Source organism: Zea mays, chromosome 7 (assembly GCF_902167145.1).
Source record: "Zea mays cultivar B73 chromosome 7, Zm-B73-REFERENCE-NAM-5.0, whole genome shotgun sequence".
Classification (NCBI taxonomy): Eukaryota; Viridiplantae; Streptophyta; class Magnoliopsida; order Poales; family Poaceae; genus Zea; species Zea mays.
This window is the reverse complement of record NC_050102.1, coordinates 25,632,389-25,649,785: the sequence shown is the minus strand read 5'-3', so window position 1 is coordinate 25,649,785 and position 17,397 is coordinate 25,632,389. Positions and strand designations below refer to the sequence as shown.

At 45.6% G+C, this 17,397-nt stretch overlaps 1 protein-coding gene across 9 annotated transcripts; it reads left to right on the top strand.

Annotated features, from left to right (window-relative positions):
- The first annotated feature begins 12,471 nt into the window (after nt 1-12,471).
- On the top strand, nt 12,472-17,030 carry LOC100283613 (SEC13-related protein). 9 transcript variants are annotated; one of them, XM_035960609.1, is made up of 4 exons: nt 12,472-12,770; nt 15,105-15,168; nt 15,564-15,630; nt 15,752-17,030. In XM_035960609.1, the coding sequence occupies exon 4, from the start codon at nt 15,791-15,793 to the stop codon at nt 16,688-16,690; it is 900 nt and encodes a 299-aa protein (XP_035816502.1). In that variant the 5' UTR covers nt 12,472-12,770; nt 15,105-15,168; nt 15,564-15,630; nt 15,752-15,790; the 3' UTR covers nt 16,691-17,030. The 9 variants fall into 9 exon arrangements, with proteins under 9 accessions (XP_035816502.1, XP_035816501.1, XP_035816500.1 ...); XM_035960608.1 differs by having other exon boundaries at nt 15,087-15,168; XM_035960607.1 differs by lacking the exon at nt 15,564-15,630 and adding an exon at nt 14,432-14,487.
- Nucleotides 17,031-17,397: the final 367 nt, after the last annotated feature.

Below are 17,397 nucleotides of genomic sequence, written 5' to 3'. Positions count from 1 at the left end.
TGCTTGGATGGAGAGAGAATAAGTGACTACGCATTTTGTGACTCCAAAATCCGTAGTCCTCTCCATCAAAGTGAGGAGGTTTTCCAAGTGGAATGGAGAGTAAATGAGCATTTGTACTTTGCGGAATACGAGAATAATCAAAAGAAAAGTTTGAATTGATCGTTTTCTTTTTCCCGTAGTTGTCGTCGTCCTTTTGGGAAGAAGAGGACTCGTCACTGTCATCGTAGTAGACGATCTCCTTGATGCACCTTGTTTTCTTCTTCTTCCCGTCTTTTCTTTTGTGGCTCGAGCCCGAGTCAGTAGGCTTGTCATCTTTTGGATCATTGATGAAAGACTCCTTCTCCTTATCATTGACCACCATCCCCTTGCCCTTAGGATCCATCTCTTCGGGCGATTAGTCCTTTACGTGAAGAGAACGGCTCTGATACCAATTGAGAGCACCTAGAGGGGGGGTGAATAGGTGATCCTGTAAAAACTTGAAACTTAATCCACAAAGCTTGATTAGGAGTTAGCACAGTACAACCAAGTGGCTAGAGAGAAGTTCTTGCAAAACACGATAACCACAAGAAGATCAACACAGATAGACACAGTGGTTTATCCCGTGGTTTGGCCAAGTCCAACACTTGCCTACTCCACGTTGTGGCGTCCCAACGGACGAGGGTTGCACTCAACCCCTCTCAAGCGGTCCAAAGACCCACTTGAATACCACGGTGTTTTGCTTTGTTTACTATATCCCGCTTGCGAGGAATCTCCAGAACTTGGAGCCTCTCGCCCTTACAATTCGATGTTCACAAAGAAGCACGGAAGTAAGGCTGGGATGAGCAACGCACACAAGACACAAAATCAGAGCACAACACGCACACAAGTCACAACTCGAGCTCACAACACAACCCAAAAGAGTTCTCTACTCAAAATGGAGCTCTAGTTGCTATCACAAAGAATCAAATGCGCGGAATTGAGAGCACCTAGAGGGGGGGGTGAATAGGTGATCCTGTAAAACTTGAAAACTTAAGCCACAAAAACTTGGTTAAGCGTTAGCACAGTAAATGCCAAGTGGCTAGAGAGGAGTCTCAACAAAACACAATAACCACAAGAAATCAATCACAGAGATGGCACAGTGGTTATCCCGTGGTTCGGCCATGACCAACGCTTGCCTACTCCACGTTGTGGCGTCCCAATGGACGAGGGTTGCAATCAACCCCTCTCAAGCGGTCCAAAGACCCACTTGAATACCACGGTGTTTTGCTTGCTTTTCTCAATCCCGTTTGCGAGGAATCTCCACAACTTGGAGCCTCTCGCCCTTACACTTGAAGTTCACAAAGAAGCACGAAGCAAGGGAGGGATTAACAACGCACACAAGACACAAAAATCAGAGTGTCACCATGCACACAAGTCGCAACAAGAGCTCGCAACACAACCCAATGAGTTCACAACTCCACTAGAGCTCTATATGCTATCACAACGAAACAAATGCGCAGAATCGAGGTCTTGGTGCTTAGGAATGTTGTAGGAATGCTTGGTGTTCTCCTCCATGCGCCTAGGGGTCCCTTTTATAGCCCCAAGGCAGCTAGGAGCCATTGAGAGCAATCTAGGAAGGCAGATCTTGCCTTCTGTCGACTGGCGCACCGGACAGTCCGGTGCACACCGGACAATGTCCGGTGCCCGATTTCCTTCCAAAAATGGCGCAGTCGACCGTTGGCAGTCTGAGAGCCGTTGGCGCACCGGACAGTCCGGTGCCCCCTTCTAGCCGTTGGCTCAGCCACGTGTCCCGCGCAGATCGCGTGGCCGACCGTTGGCCCTGCCGACCGTTGGCTCACCGGACAGTCCGGTGCACACCGGACAGTCCGGTGAATTATAGCCGTACGTCGCCGGTGAATTCCCGAGAGCGGCCACTTCGCTCGAGCCAGCCTGGCGCACCGGACACTGTCCGGTGCACCACCGGACACTATCCGGTGCACCACCAGACAGTCCGGTGAAACCAGACTGAGCAGACTTTGGCTGAACTTGACCATCTCTTCTCCAACTCGATTTTTTCTGTTTCCAGCACTTAGACACAATACATTAGTCCATAAAATAATGTACTAAGTCTGAGAAACATACCTTTATCCTTGATTTGTGCTTTGTCCACCTTTTTACACTTAGGCACTTGTGTTGGACACTAAATCACCAAAATACTTATAAATGGCCCAAGGGCACATTTCCCTTTCAATCTCCCCCTTTTTGGTGATTTATGCCAACACAACATAAAGCAAGTAGAACAAGTGCAAAATCAGTTCAAATAAGAACTCAAAATTGTTTTGATTCAATTTTGACATATATGGATCATCATTTGCCACCACTTGATTTGTTTTTGCTAACCAACCTCAACTTCCTATCTCTAAGTCAAACACACTTGTTAAAACATAAGGAGAGTCATTCCAAGAGAAATTGAGTCAAGATTCAAAAACTCCCCCTTTTTCCCATAATCAACATTTCTCCCCACAAGAAGCCAACTTTTGACAAGAGAGACAATAAAAGAGTTTTGACAAACCAAAAGCTCTATTTTACTATTTTCAAAACTATTTTCAAAATCTCTCAAGTGGTAGCTAATCCATTTATCGCTTTGGCCTTTATTTTCTCCCCCTTTGGCATCAAGCACCAAAACGGGATCAATCTTGGCCCCAAAACCCCATTGCCTCACCAAAATCTTCAAATAAGAACACAAAGGCAATAAGAGTACATGAGATGAACTTGGAATAAGTTACCCTCTCATCGGAGTGCAGTGGAAGTCTTTCATGGTCCAAGTCCACCTTTTCCCTTTCAAATCTCCTTTGAGACTAAAACAAGCAAACTCAAGCACGCGGTTAGTCTCAAAGGGTCAAGTTGTAGCACAGCTCCCCCTAAATATGTGCATCACTTGCAAAAGGACTTGTGAGGTCCAGGGAGTGTTTGTACAACTTGAGCACCATAGTAAGCAACAAAATTGCATAAGGAACAAGATCAAAGGCATAAACACATGTATGCTATAAATCAATCCAAGTTCCGCGAATCTAGGACATTTAGCTCACTACGCAGCCTGCAAAAGGTCTTTTCATCTAAAGGCTTAGTGAAGATATCAGCTAGCTGGTTCTCGGTGCTAACATGAAACACTTCGATATCTCCCTTTTGCTGGTGGTCTCTCAAAAAGTGATGCCGGATGTCAATGTGCTTTGTGCGGCTGTGCTCAACAGGATTTTCCGCTATTCGGATAGCACTCTCATTATCACATAGGAGTGGGACTTTGCTCAGATTGTAGCCAAAGTCCCGGAGGGTTTGCCTCATCCAAAGTAGTTGCGCGCAACACTGTCCTGCGGCAACGTACTCGGCCTCAGCAGTGGATAGGGCAACGGAAGTTTGTTTCTTAGAATTCCAGGACACCAGGGACCTTCCTAAGAATTGGCACGTCCCCGATGTACTCTTCCTATCGACCTTACATCCAGCATAGTCGGAATCTGAGTATCCAATCAAGTCAAAGTTAGACCCCTTTGAATACCAGATCCCGAAGCAAGGCGTAGCGACTAAATATCTAAGAATTCGCTTCACGACCACTAAGTGACACTCCCTTGGATCAGATTGAAATATAGCACACATGCATACGCTAAGCATAATATACGGTCTACTAGCACATAAATAAAGCAAAGATCCTATAATTGACCGGTATGCTTTTTGATCAACGGACTTACCTCCTTTGTTGAGGTCGGTGTGTCCGTCGGTTCCCATCGGCGTCTTTGCGGGCTTGGCGTCCTTCATCCCAAACCGCTTTAGCAAGTCTTGCGTGTACTTTGTTTGGGAGATGAAAGTGCCGTCCTTGAGTTGCTTCACTTGGAACCCAAGGAAGTAGTTCAACTCGCCCATCATCGACATCTCGAATTTCTGCGTCATCACCCTGCTAAACTCTTCACAAGACTTTTGGTTAGTAGAACCAAATATTATGTCATCGACATAAATTTGGCACACAAAAAGATCACCATCGCAAGTCTTAGTGAAAAGAGTTGGATCGGCTTTCCCAACCTTGAAAGCATTAGCAATTAAAAAGTCTCTAAGGCATTCATACCATGCTCTTGGGGCTTGCTTAAGTCCATAGAGCGCCTTAGAGAGCTTACACACGTGGTCGGGGTACCGTTCATCCTCGAAGCCAGGGGGTTGCTCCACGTACACCTCCTCCTTGATCGGCCCGTTGAGGAAAGCGCTCTTCACATCCATTTGGTACAACCTGAAAGAATGGTGAGCGACATATGCTAGCAAAATACGAATTGATTCTAGCCTAGCCACAGGAGCGAACGTCTCCTCAAAGTCCAAACCTGTGACTTGGGCATAACCTTTTGCCACAAGTCGAGCCTTGTTCCTCGTCACCACCCCGTGCTCGTCCTGTTTGTTGCGAAACACCCATTTGGTTCCCACAATATTTTGCTTGGGACGAGGCACCAGTGTCCAAACTTAATTGCGCTTGAAATTGTTGAGTTCCTCCTGCATGACCAACACCTAGTCCGGATCCAGCAAGGCCTCTTCTACCCTGAAAGGCTCAATAGAAGAGACAAAGGAGTAATGCTCACATAAATTAACTAATCTTGAACGAGTAGTTACTCCCTTGCTAATATCACCCAATATTTGGTCGACGGGATGATCCCTTTGGATCGTCGCTCGAACTTGGGTTGGAGGTGCCTGAGGTGCTTCTTCCTCTTCAACTTTATCATCCTGCGCTCCCCCTTGATCATGCGCCTCCACTTGAGGTACCTGTTCGTCATCTTGGGTTGGGGGATGCACCATAGTTGAGGAAGACGGTTGATCTTGCTCCAATTGTTCCTGAGCCCGCACATCTCCAATCGCCATGGTGCGTATCGCGGCCGTTGGAACGTCTTCTTCATCTACATCATCAAGATCAACAACTTGCTCTCTTGGAGAGCCATTAGTCTCATCAAATACAACGTCGCTAGAGACTTCAACCAAACCTGATGATTTGTTGAAGACCCTATATGCCTTTGTATTTGAATCATAACCTAATAAAAACCCTTCTACAGCTTTGGGAGCAAATTTAGAGGTTCTACCTTTCTTCACAAGAATATAACACTTGCTCCCAAATACACGAAAATAAGACACATTAGGTTTGTTACCAGTTAGCAGCTCATATGAAGTCTTTTTGAGGAGGCGGTGAAGGTAGACCCTGTTGATGGCGTGGCAAGCCGTGTTCACGGCTTCCGACCAAAAACGCTCGGGGGTCTTGAACTCTCCAAGCATAGTTCTCGCCATGTCAATGAGCGTCCTGTTCTTCCTTTCTACCACACCATTTTGCTGAGGTGTGTAGGGAGCGGAGAACTCGTGCCTGATCCCCTCCTCCTCAAGGAACTCCTCCACTTGAAGGTTCTTGAACTCGGACCCATTGTCGCTTCTTATCTTCTTCAGCTTGAGCTCAAACTCATTTTGAGCTCTCCTTAGGAAGCGCTTGAGGGTCCCTTGGGTTTCAGACTTATCCTGCAAAAAGAACACCCAAGTGAAGCGGGAAAAGTCATCAACAATAACTAGACCATACTTACTTCCTCCTATGCTCAGATAGGCGACGGGTCCGAAAAGGTCCATATGCAGCAGCTCCAGAGGTCTTGAAGTGGTCATCACATTCTTGCTGTGATGTGCTCCTCCCACTTGTTTACCTGCTTGACAAGCTGCACAAGGTCTATCTTTTTCGAATTGCACGTTAGTCAAACCTATCACGTGTTCTCCCTTTAGAAGCTTGTGAAGGTTCTTCATCCCCACATGTGCTAAGCGGCGATGCCACAGCCAGCCCATGCTAGTCTTAGCAATTAAGCATGCATCTAGACCGGCCTCCTCTTTTGCAAAATCAACTAAATAGAGTTTGCTGTCTAATACACCCTTAAAAGCTAATGAACCATCACTTCTTCTAAAGACAGACACATCTATATTTGTAAATAGACAATTATATCCCATATTACATAATTGACTAACAGATAGTAAATTATATCCAAGAGACTCAACTAAAAACACATTAGAGATAGAGTGTTCATTTGATATTGCAATCTTGCCTAAGCCTTTTACCTTGCCTTGGTTCCCATCACCGAATATGATTGAATCTTGGGAATCCTTATTCTTGACGTAGGAGGTGAACATCTTCTTCTCCCCCGTCATATGGTTTGTGCATCTGCTATCGATAATCCAGCTTGAACCCCCGGATGCATAAACCTGCAAGGCAAATTTAGGCTTGGGTCTTAGGTACCCAACTCTTGTTGGGTCCTACAAGGTTAGTCACAATTGTCTTAGGGACCCAGATGCAAGTTTTATCACCCTTGCATTTTGCCCCTAATTTTCTAGCAACTATCTTCCTATCCTTTCTACAAATAGTAAAGGAAGCATTTAAAACATGATAAATTGTAGAGGGTCCATTCATAACTTTCCTAGGAACATGAACAATATTCTTTCTAGGCACATGATGAATATTTTTCCTAGGCATATCTCTACCATGCATATAGGAAGAACTGGGAGCAAACATAGCATAAGAATCATAGACATGTGAATCAAAAGCATTACAACTCCTATGAGACTGTCTTCTATCATTGTACATAAAAGCATGGTTCTTTTTAGTACTACTTGCCATATGGGCCTTCCCTTTCTCCTTGGCGGAGATGGGAGCCTTATGGCTTGTTAAGTTCTTGGCTTCCCTCTTGAAGCCAAGCCCATCCTTAATTGAGGGGTGTCTACCAATCGTGTAGGCATCCCTAGCAAATTTTAGTTTATCAAAATCACTTTTGCTAGCCTTAAGTTGGGCATTAAGACTAGCCATTTCATCATTTAACTTTGCAATAGAAGCTATGTGTTCACTACAAGCATCAATATCAAAATCTTTACATCTATTGCAAATAACAACATTTTCTACACAAGTTGTTGATTTACCAGCTATTTCTAACTTAGCATTCAAATCATCATTAATGCTCCTTAAGCTAGAAATTGTCTCATGGCAAGAAGATAATTCACAAGAAAGCATTTCATTTCTCTTAACTTCTAAGGCATGAGATTTTTGTGCTTCTACAAATTTGTCATGTTCTTCATACAACAAGTCCTCTTGTTTTTCTAAAAGCCTATTCTTATCATTCAAGGCATCAATCAATTCATTAATTTTATCAACCTTGGTTCTATCTAGGCCCTTAAATAAACATGAATAATCTATTTCATCCTCATCACTAGATTCGTCCTCCCTTGAAGAAGCATAAGTAGAGTTTTGAGTACATACCTTCTTCTCTCTTGCCATAAGGCATGTGTGACGCTCGTTGGGAAAGAGGGATGACTTGTTGAAGGCGGTGGCGGCGAGTCCTTCATTGTCGGAGTCGGACGAGGAGCAATCCGAATCCCACTCCTTGCCAAGATGTGCCTCGCCCTTTGCCTTCTTATAGTTCTTCTTCTTCTCCCTCTTGTTCCCTTGATCCTGATCACTATCATTGTCGGGACAGTTAGCAATAAAATGACCAAGCTTACCACATTTGAAGCATGAGCGCTTCCCCTTTGTCTTGGTCTTGCTTGGCTGCCCCTTGCGACCCTTTAGCGCCGTCTTGAATCTCTTGATGATGAGGGCCATCTCTTCATCATTAAGTCCGGCTGCCTCAATTTGTGCCACCTTGCTAGGTAGCGCCTCCTTGCTTCTTGTTGCCTTGAGAGCAAGGGGTTGAGGCTCGTTGATTGGACCAATCAATGCGTCGTCCACGTACCTCGCCTCCTTGATCATCATTCGCCCGCTTACGAATTTTCCAAGGACTTTTTCGGGCGACATTTTGGTGTACCTGGGATTCTCACGAATATTATTCACCAAATGAGGATCAAGAACGGTAAAGGACCTTAGCATCAGTCGGACGACGTCGTGGTCCGTCCATCGCGTGCTTCCGTAGCTCCTTATTTTGTTGATAACGGTCTTGAGCCGGTTGTATGTTTGGGTTGGCTCCTCGCCCCTTATCATCGCGAATCGTCCAAGCTCGCCCTCCACCAACTCCATCTTGGTGAGCAAGGTGACGTCGTTCCCCTCATGAGAAATCTTGAGGGTGTCCCATATTTGCTTGGCATTATCCAAGCCGCTCACTTTGTGGTATTCATCCCTGCACAATGAAGCTAGAAGAACAGTAGTAGCTTGTGCATTCTTATGAATTTGCTCATTAATGAACATGGGTCTATCCGTACTATCAAAGTGCATTCCACTCTCTACAATCTCCCATATACTAGGATGGAGAGAGAACAAGTGACTACACATTTTGTGACTCCAAAATCCGTAGTCCTCTCCATCAAAATGAGGAGGTTTACCAAGTGGAATAGATAATAAATGAGCATTTGTACTTTGAGGAATACGAGAGTAGTCAAAAGAAAAGTTCGAATTAACCGGTTTCCTTTTCTCGTAGTCGTTGTGGTCGTCGTCCTTTTGGGAAGAAGATGACTCGTCGCTGTCGTCGTAGTAGACAATCTCCTTGATGCGCCTTGTCTTCTTCTTCTTCCCATCTTTCCGTCTATGGCCCGAGCCCGAGTCGGTAGGCTTGTCATCCTTCGGCTCGTTGACGAAGGATTCCTTCTCTTTGTCGTTGATCACGATTCCCTTCCCCTTAGGATCCATCTCTTCGGGCGGTTAGTCCCTTTGTGAAGAGAACGGCTCCGATACCAATTGAGAGCACCTAGAGGGGGGGGGGGGGTGAATAGGTGATCCTGTAAAACTTGAAAACTTAAGCCACAAAAACTTGGTTAAGCGTTAGCACAGTAAATGCCAAGTGGCTAGAGAGGAGTCTCAACAAAACACAATAACCACAAGAAATCAATCACAGAGATGGCACGGTGGTTATCCCGTGGTTCGACCAAGACCAACGTTTGCCTACTCCACGTTGTGGCGTCCCAACGGACGAGGGTTGCAATCAACCCCTCTCAAGCGGTCCAAAGACCCACTTGAATACCACGGTGTTTTGCTTGCTTTTCTCAATCCCGTTTGCGAGGAATCTCCACAACTTGGAGCCTCTCGCCCTTACACTTGAAGTTCACAAAGAAGCACGAAGCAAGGGAGGGATTAGCAACGCACACAAGACACAAAAATCAGAGTGTCACCACGCACACAAGTCACAACAAGAGCTCGCAACACAACCCAATGAGTTCACAACTCCACTAGAGCTCTATATGCTATCACAATGAAACAAATGCGCAGAATCGAGGTCTTGGTGCTTAGGAATGTTGTAGGAATGCTTGGTGTTCTCCTCCATGCACCTAGGGGTCCCTTGTATAGCCCCAAGGCAGCTAGGAGCCGTTGAGAGCAATCTAGGAAGACTGATCTTGCCTTCTGTCGACTGGCGCACCGGATAGTCCGGTGCACACCGGACAATGTCCGGTGCCCGATTTCCTTCCAAAAATGGCGCAGTCGACCGTTGGCGGTCTGAGAGCGTTGGCGCACCGGACATGTCCGGTGCACACCGGACAGTCCGGTGCCCCCTTCTAGCCGTTGGCTCGGCCACGTGTCCCGCGCAGATCGCGCGGCCGACCGTTGGCCCTGCCGACCGTTGGCTCACCGGACAGTCCGGTGCACACCGGACAGTCCGGTGAATTATAGCCGTACGTCGCCGGTGAATTCCCGAGAGCGGCCACTTCGCTCGAGCCAGCCTGGCGCACCGGACACTGTCCGGTGCACCACCGGACACTGTCCGGTGCACCACCGGATAGTCCGGTGAAACCAGACTGAGCAGACTTTGGCTGAACTTGACCATCTCTTCTCCAACTCGATTTTTTCTGTTTCCAGCACTTAGACACAATACATTAGTCCATAAAATAATGTACTAAGTCTGAGAAACATACCTTTATCCTTGATTTGTGCTTTGTCCACCTTTTTACACTTAGGCACTTGTGTTGGACACTAAATCACCAAAATACTTATAAATGGCCCAAGGGCACATTTCCCTTTCAGGAATTGGAGTCTTGGTGCTTAGGAATGCTTAGAGAATGCTTGGTGTCTTCCTCCATGCGCCTAGGGGTCCCTTTTATAGCCCCAAGGCAGCTAGGAGCCGTTGAGAGCATTCCAGGAAGGCAATTCTTGCCTTCTGTCGCCTGGCGCACCGGACAGTCCGGTGCACCACCGGACACTGTCCGGTGCGGATTTCTTTCCTTCTTTGGCGAAGCCGACCGTTGGAAATTCAGAGTCGTTGGCGCACCGGACACTGTCCGGTGCATACCGGACAGCCCGGTGCCCCCTTCTGACCGTTGGCTCTGCCACGCGTCGCGCGCGGATTACGCGGCCGACCGTTGGCCGGGCCGACTGTTGGCTCACCGGACAGTCCGGTTCACCACTGGACAGTCCGATGATTTATAGCCGTACACCGCCATCGAAGTCCCAAGAGCAGCCAGTTGACAGACGCCAGCTTGGCGCACCGGACACTGTCTGGTGCACCACCGGACAGTCCGGTGCACCCAGACTGCGCAGAGTCTTGGCTGCTCAGCCAAGTCTTTTCCAAATTGGTCTTTTCTTGTTTCTAGCACTTAGACACAATACATTAGTCTCCAAAACAATGTACTAAGTCTTAGAAACATACCTTTACTCTTGATTTGCACTTCTTGAGTCTTTGGCACAAATATTACTCAAAGCATTTGTGTGGAGCACTTAATCACCAAAATCTTATAGAAATGTCCCAAGGGTACATTTCCCTTTCATATTTGACAATTAGTGTTTCGTTTTACAAAAATGCTTTTGAAAAGTGGTTTTAAAAGGTCCGACAGTCGAGCCGTGAGCTATGGTGGACGGGAAGTCCAGTAGTTGTTTTTGAAAATGAAAACCAGTGGGAAACTGCTGAGATACCTGGATGGTTTAGTCCAGGGGATTTTGTTCTACATTGAAAAACTTCCTGCTCCTTTGGGAAAGGATGCGCTTTGAAAAATACAAAATGTTTTACAAAATAACCCTGCATCAAATATTGCTCTTTCTGCAAAATATCCTGAGCTCCACATATTCCATGCATTATATCTGATTTCCCCATTTCGCGGGTGAAGGTGGGCTGCTGAGTACGTAAGTACTCACCCTTGCTTATTTGTTGTTTTTCAGAGAAGGAGATCGCTGATCGGGTAAAAGTTACGCCTGTTCCCAACCTTGCTTGTGGCTGTTGGACCGCTGATTTGCTTCGCTGCGTATATCGGGTTACTTCAGCCCCACTTTGATGATATGTCCCGAGTTGTGGACCAACTCTTAAAGTTGATCGCCACCTTTATAGGTTTGTCTCGTTTAAGCAGATCTGGAATCATCTGATGTATAAATGTGTTTACTAGGCTCCTGGGACTAGTAATTGTTACACATTTGAGTCCTAGAGGATTGGGGCGCTTCAACCGGTACTCTACAGGAACCCTTGGATCTGATCCAACAGCCCACAGTCGAGCCGTGGATTGGATCACAAGGTCTGATCCATCCGTCTGTCCCCAGATCGACGGTTAGGATTTTATGGCACGCGAACAACGATCGACGCTCGGATTCGGTCTTAACGGTCTCTATGGCGCGATCCTGAAGGGGTACGCCTAACTAATCGTGTCCGCGACTGCATGATGTAGGTTACAGATATGGAGGAGGGTCACCCGAGAACTCTGGTGCCACAAATAGGCGCATAGTGCTCCGGGATTTGAGCAACAGCTCGCACGTCCGTGCCGCAATCACGCCATTGTCGACGATCAGGTGGAGCGGTCACAGACGGCACTGGCCCACCTGGCAGCGTCTGCACGATCGCACGGAGTTTGTGGAATGGGAGAATGCCATGTGGGTCCGGGGTGTCAGCGTTAGGCGGATGCCGGATCGCGCGAAGGGGAGTCAAGTGGGCCGCATGATGATGATTCCCAACCGGGCCAAAAGCGTAGTCCGGGGCCCAATTAGGTTTCCCCCATTTCTTTTATTTCTTATTTTCTTTTCCCTTGTTTTTCTTCTCTATTTCAAATTTAGATTTTAAATTTGAATTTATATTTGTGAAGTTCATACTTAGGTTAAATGTCTATATTTTCATAACAATATGAACCGAATTTAATTCATTTAAATATTTATTTTATCTTATTTGTATAGTATTTTCTTCTCTTTTCTCCTCATTTTAAATTCTCAACTTTAGGTTTAAATGTCTATTTCACCATTTGTTTATTTCTAATATCATTACCTTAATAGACAAATACATAAACAAATAAGCACAAGCATGATCCATAGATTATTTAGGTGTATTTGGCTCTTAATCCTTTTTATTAAAGGTGTTTGTTCACATGTGGTAGTGGGTAGAAACAAGTCATATAAGGAAAAGAAATTCTTTACAACTTTGTTATTACACAATCTCGATACCATTAAAAGATCACCACTTTGGATCCATACCATTACTATCTCACTTACATGTGGGTCCACATGAGTCAATGACATGTGGGGTCCATGGTATATATCTAAAGTTTGGATCTTTTAATGGTATATATCCAATTGTTCCTTATTATAACATGGAAACAACTTTTTCATTGGGAAGAAATCAATTATTCCACCGAGCCGACCGATCGAGACCTCGCTCATCTTTGTAGGACACCCGCACCCTCCGCGTCGAACACCCGATCCGGACACCGCTCCAGGCTCCACCTCTCTCCCATCTCACGCCAACGCTCACTGGACCATTCCTCCGTGCTGGGGAGCGGCGGAGAGCTATCCACCTCGTCTCAGGCACCCTCTGGCGTCCCCCTCCCCCCGCCGCGTGCCGGCGAGCCGCGGAGATCCGGGGTTCTGACCTCGCCTCCTTCTGCTGGTATGGAATCGCTATTTTTCCGCGACTGCTTGTTCGTTTCGTTCTGTGGGATCTCCTGGCCGCTGCGTAACCCTAGATATCCGGACCGTTATGTTTGGTGACCTGGTGGGGCGGATCTGATCTTCAGCACTCTGTTTGCGCTTTTGTGGATTATTCGTTCTGTTTGTGCTGGTGTGGGTTTAATTGTCAGGATTTGTGGGGGGGGGGGGGGGGGGGGGGGGGGTGGGCTGAAATCCTGTTCGCTACGTTGAATCCGCCATCCGGTCGCGCTTCAGTGGCTTTGCGTGCGTTCGGTTGACGGCACGGTATTTGGATCGGAGTCACGGAAGGACGGGATCATCCTTGCGACAAGAAGGGGCGACCGCATCTGGATCTCCGCGGTGGCGCCCTCCCTGGCATTCGTGAATCTCCCTCTGTTGATTTCCCACATCCTCCACGCTCCCTCATCCTCGGTGTTGACCCTCAGCATCCTGCTATACCAGCGGATCTCGAGTTCCCTTGACCTGGAACCTGTTTCGTATTGCACGACATTATAAACACGAGTTATTGTTTCCTGAAGAAACATGAGTCTCTGAATGAAGAGGAAAATATGCCAAAGTCCACCGACTCTCAAATATAGTAACTTGCACACATAGTCCCGAATTGTGGAGAGATTTTGATATTTAGGACTCAATTTGCATGCCTTTCGAGATTTGACACCCCTATCACAGTGACATGTGGGGTCATTGACATGTGGCCAGAGTGTCAAATCTTGAAAGGCATGCGAATTGGGTCCCAAAATCTTAAATTTCTCCGAATTGTGAGGCATAAAGCAATTTTTGTCGAAAAGAGGAATGATGAAGCACAGAGGGGAAAAAATCGATGCGTGAGTAGTAGCCAGTTTTACTGATAACTGAGGATTCACCCACTTACAGGTCCATTCATGACTACTCCTTAGGTACTACTAACTCTATCAAGGTTTTTCAAGAGTTTATCTCATCTACTTCTACATGAGGTCTTGAGGGTGCTGATCAGGTCCTGGTATACAAGATAGATCATTAATTTAACACAAGCCTTAAGCAAGAATTAGAAGCAGGAAAATTACATGAAAGCACACTTAGGCACTGATAAAGACATGAGTTAAAATGGGGCTGTTGGATGGCTGCTCAATGCTCCGGATTGAAATCGGTGAAGAGGTAAGATGGGTTGATGGCTTGCTCTGTAGCTTTCTAAATGGAAGTCTGAGTGACTGAATAGAGCTAGAGCAAACTGTTCAGAATACTGACACAAATGCTAACTTCTGGCATTGAACTAGGGTCGAACATAACAGCTGGTTGCCATATAAATATTTTTGAATCATGTGTCAGGATTATCAAACACCGGTTGAGATGGTTTGGACATGTCTAACGGAGATCTCTAGAGGCACTAGTACGTAGTGGGATCCTAATGCGTGATAGCAATGAGAAGAGAGGTAGGGAAGGTCGAAGTTGACATGAGAAGATGCTTTAAAGGAGACTTAAAGTAATGGAATATACTTAAAGATTTAGCCTTGAATAGGAGTGCATGGGAAACAGCTATCCATGTGCTTGAACCTTGACTTGTGGTTTCTACTGGGTTTCAACTTTAGCTTACCCGACTTGCTTGGGACTAAAAGACTTTATTGTTGTTGTTTTATGTTTCAGGATTGTTGATTTAGTGGTTGTAAAATGGCAAAGCTTGGTAGTCATATATCACTCATGTAGGTACTCGCTATTTCATAGTACGTTGTTCATTGGGAGGTCTGAATATTTTAAGAACTTTTAGACAAAAGAAGTCAGCACAAGATGTCAAAACTCTACATGAGCATCTCAAATGTTGCACACAAGCATAAATGTACTTGTTTGAGCTTAAAAAAACTTAACCTGTAGGGGGTAAGACAACCCCTGGGCACCTGGTCCACCCATACACAACGGCACCATAGCCCATGTGAGAATGACTGCGACTAGGGCCGGGCCTTGGGCCTGTTTGTCATGGGAGTATGGGACAAAGTAGGGGATATTTTTAACCTTAGCCTGAAATTTACTCCCGTGAGGAGTCAAACACAGGACCTGTGTAGTGCTACTCAGACCCCCTATCCATTCGCCTGGTTTGAGCTTATGCTGTACGATTTCTGAACTTGAAAATATGTATTTGAGATGAATATCCCTTGCGGTAAAAACTAGGACAATTATGCTTGTAACTTTATTTCTGTAAATTTGCTTTAAGTAGGCTGGACAATGATCTTGAAATTGTGACGTGTTTGTTTTCATTGCTTCTTGCTTGGGGTCTCAATTTACCATGCTTGGTTTCCCGGGAAAGACAATATGGATTTTGTAGGAAAGAGCAAGGTGATGTTGGAGCCTTCGGCACTGGGTCTGCCCTCCTGTGTTGCCCTGCATATGTGAGAAATATGCTTAATGTTTGATATTTTGTTGTTCAACTGTGCAAGGACTGTAGTCCTATTTTTACTCATCAGGGCACCACTTCTTGATCCCATGCTATCTCTACATAGATGTTCAACTGTGCGAGGACTCTTAGTCCTATTTTTGCTCATCAGGGCACTACTTCTTGATCCCATGCTACCTCTACATATTCTGTATGAGGCTAGCTTATAGTAGATTACTTATTCCAAAAAAGCTGCTCATTTGTATTGCCAAGAGCAGTTTCAAAATCTCTTTTTTCATGTTAATTGCTTTTCACAGGATCTTCCTAGGCACTATCTGCTAATTGTTCTTTATTTCACTCAAGGTTTATGTTATTAGGTCATGGTTCACAAACATTTTTTTCCTCATGCAGTATTTGCTGGTTTTCAGAGTTGATGCTAAACATGCTTATTTAACTAAACTAGAAATTTGTTACCGAGGTTAGCGCCAAGCTGCCTATCCTTCATGCAATTGAGATTTAATTTGTCCAATTGTCAGTTTAACGGGCAATGGTTTTGAATTTATGCTGATGATGTAATTTAATTGCATATTTGCATGCAGACTTGTGAACGAGGCAGCATCATAGTTCAGTTTGGAAACATGTCATCGAAGAAGATAGAGTTGGATCACAAGGACATGGTCCATGATTCTGCCATCGACTACTATGGCAAGCGCCTTGCCACTGCCTCTTCAGACTTCACCGTGAAGATCGTCAACATTGGTGCTGCAAATGCCCCATCCCAGGTCCTTGCAACGCTAAGTGGCCACTATGGTCCTGTGTGGCGTGTTGCTTGGGCCCATCCAAAGTATGGTGCAATCCTTGCATCGTGCAGTTATGATGGCCGTGTCATTATTTGGAAGGAGGATGCACGAGGCAATTGGTCTCAAGTCCACGTCTTCAGTGACAACAAGTCATCTGTCAACTCCATTGCTTGGGCTCCGTATGAGGTTGGCCTCTGCCTTGCCTGTGCATCTTCTGGTGGAAGAATATCCATCTTGACGATGCAAGCTGACGGGGGTTGGGATACTGCAACCATTGAGCGAGCACATCCTGTCGGTGCGACTGCCATATCCTGGGCCCCTGCAACAGCGTCACTAGCTGGTGCAGGGGAGCTTGTTTACAAGCTTGTCTCAGGAGGGTTTGACTCTGTTGTTAAGGTCTGGGGATTCAACAATGGTAGTTGGAAGCTGGAGAGTGCTCTTATCTCTGACATGCACACAGATTGTGTGAGGGATGTCGCCTGGGCACCAGTTTTGGGATTGTCCAAGTCGACCATTGCCAGTGGTTCACAAGACGGGAAGGTTGTCATCTGGACCAAGGGAAAGGATGGAGACAAGTGGGAGGGAAAGCTCATGCGTGACTTCGGTTCCCCTGTCTGGAGGGTGTCGTGGTCCTTGACTGGCAACATATTATGCATAGCTGCTGGCGAGAACAACATAACCCTCTGGAAGGAAGGGTCAGATGGGCAGTGGGAGGAGGCGATGAAGGTTGAACCATAGGATGACCGGCAAGGTTTCTGAATTTCTTGTAGATCCATGTTTCGACAAGGACAAAGCTTGCTACTGTTTTACTAGTGTTTCGACAAAGTTTAAGTTTGCCATTGTGTTTTACTAGTGTTTCCTGCGGATCCATGTTTCGATAAAGACAAAGCTTGACATTGTGTTTCCATAGACACTCAAATTCACATATTTTAGTAATTCCTGATGAGCAATTATGATCTTGGATGGATCTGGTGCGCTTTAGACTGGCAATTTTTTATTCAGGAAACACTAGTAATGTTATCTATTAAACATTGTAGCAATTTTTATTTTTAATTGTGCTGTCTTGGATCTTGGTCCACCATTGCTTTGAGTTTTAAGGTGTATTTGGTTTAGATTCTGAAGCGAATCTGGAATCTCAACCAAATGAGGACAACAGAATATATTCTTGAAAATATATGTATTTTTCTAGTTTAATTTAGAATTACCTTCGATCGATGACTTGTGTTAGCAAGATATGCAGTGTAGTTATGTTATGTAGGATCAAACGTGGAAGTCTCATGTATCCGTGATCCATCATATTACTGAGCTCTTGAGCTCTCTAATGTTGTGTTCATCGTCTCCATTTCAGATGGAACTTAAGCCTATGACCCCTTCCGAGCATTGTTTTTAGCATGTTTTTAAGGTTCAACAATTTAACCAAACAATAAGATGTTACATTTTAAGAA